Here is an 8,590-nt window from a genome sequence, read left to right as displayed (position 1 = left end):
GCCTCAGGCTTTTGAGAACTTATTCCCAGATGTATATCCTGTGAAGTCCTTACTCAGTCAAAATTCCCAATGACTCCCATGGAAGTTGTGCCTGTGGTCAGCAGTGAGTAAAGAATGAGCAAGGATTTCAGGATTTGGTGCTAAGACCTGCTAGTAAATAATTATCAGCTTTACAGAGCTCAGCCATGACAGGGACACACCATAAACTAGAAACCCCAAAGGCCCGCATTGCTGATCCACGGCTGATGTGTCCTTGTATTTGTGTGATTCAAATTTAACACTTTTCTAAAGTGACAATGTGTGAGAAAACCTATAATCTAGCGATGTTAATCCCTAGAACAAATAAGATAATAAGTGCTTTGTCGGAGTAAAGTCCGTCTTTAAAAGCAAGCATTTTTCTCAGTTACTTTGAATTGTATTTGTGTGCTATACTAAGAAATGTAACCTTGTACAGGGATTCATCACATGCAGTTGTCATCAGATCACCCAAGGAATTCATCTAAATCAATACTTAAGAAAACATTTAAAAAACAAAACCTACAAAGCAGGACAGGAAAGGGGGGAATACACATGTGAGTTGATTATTAACAATTTATTTCAAAACAGCACACATCCTCTGTTTTTAACCCAAAGAGTAGACAGATGACTCCTACAAATAGGGCCAGATCCTCAGCATTGACGTCAATGGAGAGATGCATGTGTACACCAGCTGAGGATCTGGCCAACACGCTGAGTGTTGTCTCTCTGTTCTGTTGCTCCGCTGATTTACAGTTTAGCATTGTATAAGTAAAAATGGTCACCTTTTAGATTAACATTTTTGCTAAAGTATGACACGGTTAACCCTTTAATGAGAGTAGTGTCTGGTTCGTACCTAGTGCTAGGCCAGGGCAACAATTCCATTTAACTACATAGAACATGATGCTCACTTGAAGAGGTTTCTGTACCCCAGAGTGTAATCTGTCTCAAGGAATGAAAAATTTGATCCAGGGAGTAAAGGGTTTTTGCAATTAGTTGTCTTTAGTCTTCTGCAGTCCCATCTATGATAGACTTAAAGCAGAATGGAGAAAACTTATAACCTGTCCCCACGTAGAACTTGTTCTGGAACTCCACCCTGATAGGGGAAAAAATAAACACATAGAGAAGTTAAAGAGGCACCGTAATGTGTTACTTGAGCTTGCACGAGATGACAGGAGTGTGGGGAGAGAGGGAAGAAAGGAACATTTAAAAGTCAAGTAGTGAGGTAGAAAAATAGCAGCTCCAGGAAGAAAGAGACCCGGAGCTTAACTAACAGTGGAGGGTGGGTGTCAGAAACATGCACAAGTTTTAGGCATCTCTACAGCTTTGTGATGTGCATATGGGCTGGACTGGTGGCTGAGGCAGGGTTTCCTGAGGGCCCCTCTGACACAATGGAAAGGGGCAGGATCAGCAACAGCACCACTGACAACTACATTTCAAAGGAAGAAGAACCGCCCTTGACGTATTTGGTTCCCACCTTCTTTGGGTTGGGAACAGGGCCGTCCCTAGCCATTTGGGTGCCCTACGCATCTCCCCTGTGGAGGGGCTGTGTGGGGCCCCAGGCCTCCCCCCCCAGTGTCTGGGAGGCAGGAGCTGGGGGGCACTTTTGGGGCCCCACAAGCCCAGAGTGGCCCAGGGGATTAGCAGGGGGCTGGGAGCAGCCTGCTCCACTTCCTTCGCCCCAGCACCAGCCGTGTCACTCGGGGGAGGAGGTTTGGGGAAGGGATCCCCCCCCCCCACTGGAAGTGGCAGGAAGCGGAGCAGCCCGGCCCCATCTAGCTCTACTCCACCAGCTCCCAGCCGCAGCGCTCCGCTTCCTGTCACCAGTGAGTGCAGTCAGGGGGACCTTTCCCCAACCCCCTCCCTCCCCCAGCAACACAGCTGGGGCCACGTCGCTCCACTTCCCACCACCAGTGAGTGCAGGAGGCGTCCTTTCCCCAACCTCTCCGCACTCACCGGCGGCGGGAAGCGGAGCTCCACGGCTGGGAGCTGGCAGAGTGGAGTGGACTGGGGCCGGGTTGCTCCGCTTCCCGCCACCATCGGTGAGTGCAGGGTCGCTGGGGGAAGAGGCGGAATGGGGACGGGCTGGGGGCGGAGCAGGGGGGAAGGGTAAGAGGTGGGGGCTGATGGAGTTGTCTGGGGCCCCACACCCCCCTAGGGACGGCCCTGCCCCTTGCAGGGGGGGCCGGCTGAGGGATAGGGCTGGTCGCCAGGGCTGGTGCTGCCATATATGCAGCACGCAGTTGCCTAGGGCATCATGACATTTGGGGCAATTTGGTGCCCCAAATTTCATGGTGCCCTATGCAACTGTGTATTCTACGTATTCCAAAGGACGGCCCCTGGCTGTGGGGTCCAAGGAGGAAAGTAAAGCATTTGAAAGAGAGTAACGGCTGTGGCTGCAAAATGAATTCAGAAGAGTCACTGACCTTTACAGCCCCTTTCATACATCAGTCTGAAAACACTGTCAGTGAGGGGACAATCACCAGTATCTTGGAAGCAGGGAAAACTAGGCCTTTGTTCCTACACTAAACCTAATATCCAAGAGAGCTTTGATAACCACCAGGGGCAGCCAAGTTCACTCCTACATGCAGTACAATGGAATCTGAGCTAGCAAACTTACCAGGCCCTCCAGCCCCATATCAGGTGATTCCAAGCTTTACACGCTGGTTTTTGCTGATTGTATTGTGTGGTCAGGGATGGAATGTCACGTGATGGAAAGTACACAACACAAGCCCGCCAAGAGAACTCCAGGGCCGACGAGTTTCTTTTTTTCTTGCATTGGATTTGTTTTACACATCAGTCTGGGTTCTTATAAGATCTTAGAAAAGTGTCTGAACCCCTAAGTGCAGGCGGAACAGTGAGTTAACACTATATCTTCCACCACCAGGAAGCAGCTTACAGAAGACACTTACCTTTTCCGTAACTGGTGTTCTTCGAGATGTGTTGCTCATTCAACTTAGTGTGCTCGCTGCATGCACCAGTGCTGGAAGTTTTTCCCTCACCACTATCCATAGGGGACCGGCTCTGGCGCCCCCTGGAGTGGCGCACACATGCCGCAGTATATAGGGCACCACTGGTTCCCCCCACCCTTAGTTCCTTCTTGCCAGAGACTCCGACAGTGGGGAAGGAGGGTGGGTCATGGAATGGACATGAGCAGCACATTTCGAAGAACACCAGTTACGGAAAAGGTAACTGTCTTTTCTTCTCTGAGTGCTTGCTCATGTCCATTCAACTTAGGTGACTCCCAGCAGTACCCTTGGAAGCAGGTAGGAGTTCACGATTGCAAGACCGCTCTGCCAAACCCAGCGTCGTCCCTGGCCTGCTGCATGATGGCGGAGTGGGCCGTGAACGTGTGCACTCGAAGGGTGGGCCCGTGAGCATGGACAGAACCAAACTGAGATCCCACCGAGGGACCGGGGACTGAACTTGAGGAAAAAGTCTCTCGAGACCTCTGAGGAACCTGATTGTCATGTCATGGAAGAACACCATTTGCCCCTAGGTGGGCGGATGAAAGGCAGAAATGGCCACCAGATTCACCCTGATAGAAGAGTGCGCCAGGCCCTGGTTCCTCAACTGAAGCAGGTAGGCTAAGATCGACTGCACCGAAGAATGAGAAGGGGAGATGCCCCCGTTCGGCCGCAGAGTGGGAAAACCTCATCCACTTTGCCAGGTAAGTCTGTCTAGTCGAGGGCTTTCTACTCTTGAGGACCTTGTGAACCCTTCCAAACAGGCCTGTTCCTCAGGGTTCAGCCACGCAACATCCATGCCATCAGGTGGAGGGAAGCGAGGTTGGAGTGCAAGAGTTGGCTGCAATCCTGTGACAGCAGGTCCGGTCAGTTTGGCAGGGGCCACAGAGGGATGGCCACCAGGCTCAAAAGCATCCCAAACCAGTGCGGGTGAGGCCACGCCGGGGCGATCATGATAACCTGAGCCTTGTCTCTCTTGATTTTCGCTAGAACTTTGCTGATGAGCAGAATCAGAGGGAATGTGTACATCAGGCTTCCCGCATGGCAGGAGGAAGACGTCGGAGTGGGAGCCCTTGCCCATACCCCGTCTGGAGCAAAACCTGTGGCACCTCTTGTTCTCCCTGGTGGTGAACAAATCCACTTGGGGTGTTCCCCACCTCTGGCTGGCTCTGGGTCGAGCACCCAATCATGGTGAGAGGAGAAGTCCCTGCTTAGGTGATCTGCTAGCATGTTCTTGGCACCCAGAAGGTGATACGCTTCTAGATGGATGCTGTGGTTGAGGCAGAAGTCCAAAGACAGAGTGCCTCTTGGCAGAGGATTGGACTCCCCCTTGTCTGTTGATGTAGAACATTGAGTCTGTGTTGTCCATAAAGACTCTGACCACTTTGCCTAACAGGAAGAAAGAGGTAGGTGAGGTGAGGTAGGAAGACTGCACACGCTCCACTCACTGCTCTGAGCTCTTTGACATTTATGTGTAGTGTCGTTTCCTCTTGAGACCACATACCTTGGGTCTGGAGGGTGCCAAGGTGCACCCCCCAGCTGAGGTCCGAGGCATCTGAAACCAATTCGAATGTGTGAGGAGTGCTTTTCAAGGGGAGTCCTTTCAGGACTTTCTCAGGGTAGGTCCATCATCACAGCAAGGTAAGTACCGTCACAGGAATGGTAAGAACCTTTTCTAGGTGGTCTCTGGACTGGGAGTAGACTCTCACCAGCCGTAGCTGCAGGAGTCGCATCTGGAGCTTGGCATGGCACACCACATATGTACACACTGCCATGCGACCTAATAGGCACAGGCAAACCCTGGCTGCGGTCAGGGGAAATGCGTAGACTTCCGCGATGAGGTCCGTCAGTGCCCTGAATCTTTCCAGTGCCAGGAACACCCTGGTGCAGGTAGAGTTGAGCACTGCTCCAATGAAAGGTGTGGGACCAGGAGTCGGAGTGGGCCTGATGCCAGGAAGCACCTGCACATGGTGATGCTCTCCTAGGGGATCGGTCACGGCCCGAGGAATGGTGACAACGATCCTTCGATGGGTCCCTGGAGTGGTACTGCCGTCTTGGAGATACGGGTGCCGGGATTGGTACTCCTGCAAGGGGGTGCGTGCCTCCAAAGGTCTGCGCCCGATGACCGAATGGGGCTGCGAGGTGTCTGCCTCTTGCGGTCAGATGCATGGCGGCTACAGGGGGGCGAGTGTTGGAGAGATGTCCCCCACGACGGGGAACGGTGCCTGCTGAGGTGGGGACCGTGGTGGTCTGAACGTGGGTTTACCCTGTGACCGGGGAACCGCAGGAGCCAGTGTGGGCGGCACCGGAGGGACATGATCTCCTGCACCACCTGCAGGGCCTCTGGCATGGATAGCACCCGGAGCTAACAGAGACCTCTGCCGCTATCCGGGGTGGCTGGTGGGGAACGGGTTGGGCTACATCACTCCACAGGAGCGTGGGCCCGAGATCCTGACGTGGGTGAAGAGATGCCCAGCACGGGACCTTGCTCACACCCAGTCTTATCCTTTCCCTTGCAGGAGGTTGGAGATTGGCCTCGCATCACCTTCTTGGACTTCTTAGTTGAAGACACGGATGGGGACCAGTGCCGGCTAGTGGACGGTCCCAGTGGGGCACTGCGCACTGAGGTGATGATACTCAGCGCTGAGTTGGAGCGTTGCTCCAGTGCTGGGGTGAGGGCCGACTCCATCAGGAGCGCTCTTAAACAAACATCACACTCCTTCTTACTCCTTGGCTTGAAGGACTTGCAAATTTTGCACTTCTCACTAATGTGTCCTTTGCCCAAGCAATGCAGACAACTGCTGTGTGGATCACTAACGGGCATGGGTCTCTTGCAGCGATAACAGGGCTTAAAGCCCGGGGATCGGGGCATGCCCCGTCCCAAGGCAAAGTCTCTAACTCTAGCTAAAGGATTTATAAACAATAACAGAAAACTATATACACTATAATACAAGAGATAACTAGTTAGTATGAATGAGCAGCAACCAGGGTCGGCTCCAGGGTTTTTGCCACCCCAAGCAGCAAACACCGCCCCGCCCCCCAAAAAAAAACAACAAACGTGATCACAATCGGCAGCAGCTCCACCGCGCCACTTTCTTCTTCAGCGGCAGGTCTTTCCCTCCAAGAGGGACCAAGGGACCAGCTGCCGAATTGCCGCTGAAGAGCCCAACATACTGTCCCTTCCCCTTGGCCACCCCAAGCACCTGCTTGCTGAGCTGGTGCTTGGAGTCGGCCCTGGCAGCAACAGCACTAACTGAAGTAGCAACAGTTCCAGCACCATCACTGGCGGCAAGAAGGAACTGAGGGTGGGGGGAACCGGCATCACCCCATATACTGCGGCATGTGTGCGCCACTCCAGAAGGCGCCGGAGCTGGTCCCCTACGGATAATGGTGAGAGAAAAACTTCTGGCACCAGTGCATGTGGCGAGCACACACATCTAAGTTGGATGGACATGAGCAAGCACTCGAAGAAGAAACATGAGCTACTCCCCAACAGACATGAGTTTGGAGGTCTCAGTTAGGCCACTTCACCTGACTATTTACATATTCTTGCATGCCTGCCTGTCTTCAAACAGGTAAGTGCAATAGTGAGCAGTGTTATGGCATGAGCCAGAGGTACAATAATATGGCTGTGAATAGAAAACATCCTGTAACAAATATGAGCATCTACCCAGTCTCACTCTCTAATTAGGTATTTACATGCCCTCACCCCAGGCCCCTCCCCACACCCGTCGGCATGGAGTCTCTGCAGTAAAATGTGTGCCCTCGTCTCCCAGAAAGTGCACTGGAAAAGGCTTCCATAGCTTGAAGAATCCTCTGGTAGAATACGTACCAGTGAAGGCGCAGTGCGTGCAGGAAGGCAGAGAGGCCCTCCATGACAAGCAGAATAGCTACAGACAGAACTGCAAAGATGGCAAAGATGATGAAGACCCCAATAAGTCCTCCCCAGCCGCTGTTCTTGAGTCCGATGTTCATCACCATGGTCCAGAGGACCTCTGATAACTCTGCAAAGCAAGCAGGGGGGAAGAGCAAGAACTGTTCAACCGTCACAGTGGTAAAATCCGTTCGCCCATCTCATTCGGTGGATGGAACCAATCCATTTGTTCTGTGCTCCATCATTCTCAATGCCTTCCCGAAAGGGAAGCTGTATGTAGAAGTAATGGGAAGTGGGTATATAGTGCAGCTGAGGTGTAATGCCCTGGTCCTCTGTAGAGCCCCATTGACTCCAGTGGAGCACTGCCAGTTTACACTAGCTGAGGATCTGGCTCTATGTCCCTTTGCGGAGTTGTGTGTGTGGCTGCACCTGCCAGAGATCTTTAGAGAAACCCAGGCTGCTTCCTCCTGAGATCTCCCATTTGTTTTTATCAGAGTTATAAGAGTTTGTGCCATTGTAGTAGTTCTGGTCCCCCAGTCAGTGGAATGCCAGGAGTGTCCTTGATGGTTTTGCATTTCATCCTTACTGTCAAAATCAGTTCCCTTTCTTACTACTGAGTGTCTACTTGATCTCCAGCTAATGTTAAGATCTGTGATCCCTGTGGCAATAGGTACCTATGTAAAAGGTGGGTTCTCTTGGGGTTCAGCATTATTTCTCTGACCATTCTATCTTATGATTTTGGGATGCCAGCTACAAAAATCCCTTGCAACGCTGGCTACAAAAGTCCCTTGCTAACGCCAGTTCTCACTTTCAGGTGACTTTGTAAATAAGAAGCAGGCAGCAGTATCTCCCGTAAATGTAAACAAACTTGTTTGTCTGAGCGATTGGCTGAACGAGAAGTAGGACTGAGTGGACTTGTAGGCTCTAAAGTTTTACATTGTTTTGTTTTTGAGTGCAGTTATGTAACCAAAAAAAAAATCTACATTTGTAAGTTGCATTTTCGCGATAAAGAGATTGCACAACATTTTTATGTTTATCATTTTACAGTGAAAATATTTGTAATAAAAATAATAATATAAAGTGAGCACACTTTGTATTCTGTGTTGCAATTGAATTCAATATTTTTGAAAATGTAGAAAAATGCCCCCAAATATTTAATAACTTTCAATTGGTATTCCATTGTTTAACAGTTTCATTAATCTTTTTAATCGCAATTAATTTTTTGAGTTAATCATGAGTTAACTGCGATTAATCAACAGTCCTAGTTTTTACATGTCCCTCTTGACTGTAGTATCTAAGCACCTAATAATCTTCATTGTATTTCTCCCCACAACACCTCTGTGCTATTATTCCCATTTTACAGATGGGAAACTGAGGCTAAGTGACTTGCCCAAGGTCACACAGGAAGTCTGTGGCATAGCAAGGAATTGACTTGAGCTGTCCTACAGTCCATGCTGGCATCCTAACCATTGGATCATCCTTCTTCTGTCTCCTTGGACAGCACAGAGAGATCCTTAAACTATATTTTGATGCAAGAGTTCAGATGAATGGGGTATCATCTTAGGTGCCAATAGTTGTGATGAATACCTCTGCTAAACCTCCCAAGAAAAACAGGTTTTCAGATGTTCATAAAAGGGCTACCTGTATATTGAAGTGCATGTCATCCTTTTACTCAAGCTTCTTATACTTTATCACTTTATCTCCAGTATAAAGGCTAGTGTGACTTGGCTTCTAA

At 50.3% G+C, this 8,590-nt stretch overlaps 1 protein-coding gene across 3 annotated transcripts in view; it reads right to left on the bottom strand.

The window, feature by feature from the left end:
• Window positions 1-592: 592 nt before the first annotated feature.
• Window positions 593-8,590, bottom strand: part of ATP6V0A4 (ATPase H+ transporting V0 subunit a4) — a 53,057-nt gene continuing 45,059 nt past the window's right edge. For all 3 annotated transcript variants that reach the window (XM_044999183.1, XM_044999174.1, XM_044999163.1), the window contains 2 exons: window positions 6,814-6,985; window positions 593-1,111 (listed from right to left, as the gene is read on the bottom strand). In XM_044999183.1, the coding sequence (XP_044855118.1) occupies window positions 1,018-1,111; window positions 6,814-6,985 (266 nt within the window). In that variant the 3' untranslated portion in view covers window positions 593-1,017. The remainder of the gene's footprint in view (window positions 1,112-6,813; window positions 6,986-8,590) is intronic.

The sequence above is a fragment of the Mauremys mutica genome, chromosome 1 (assembly GCF_020497125.1).
Source record: "Mauremys mutica isolate MM-2020 ecotype Southern chromosome 1, ASM2049712v1, whole genome shotgun sequence".
Classification (NCBI taxonomy): domain Eukaryota; kingdom Metazoa; phylum Chordata; order Testudines; family Geoemydidae; genus Mauremys; species Mauremys mutica.
The sequence above is the reverse complement of the archived record's forward strand: the minus strand, read 5'-3'. Positions and strand labels throughout refer to the sequence as shown.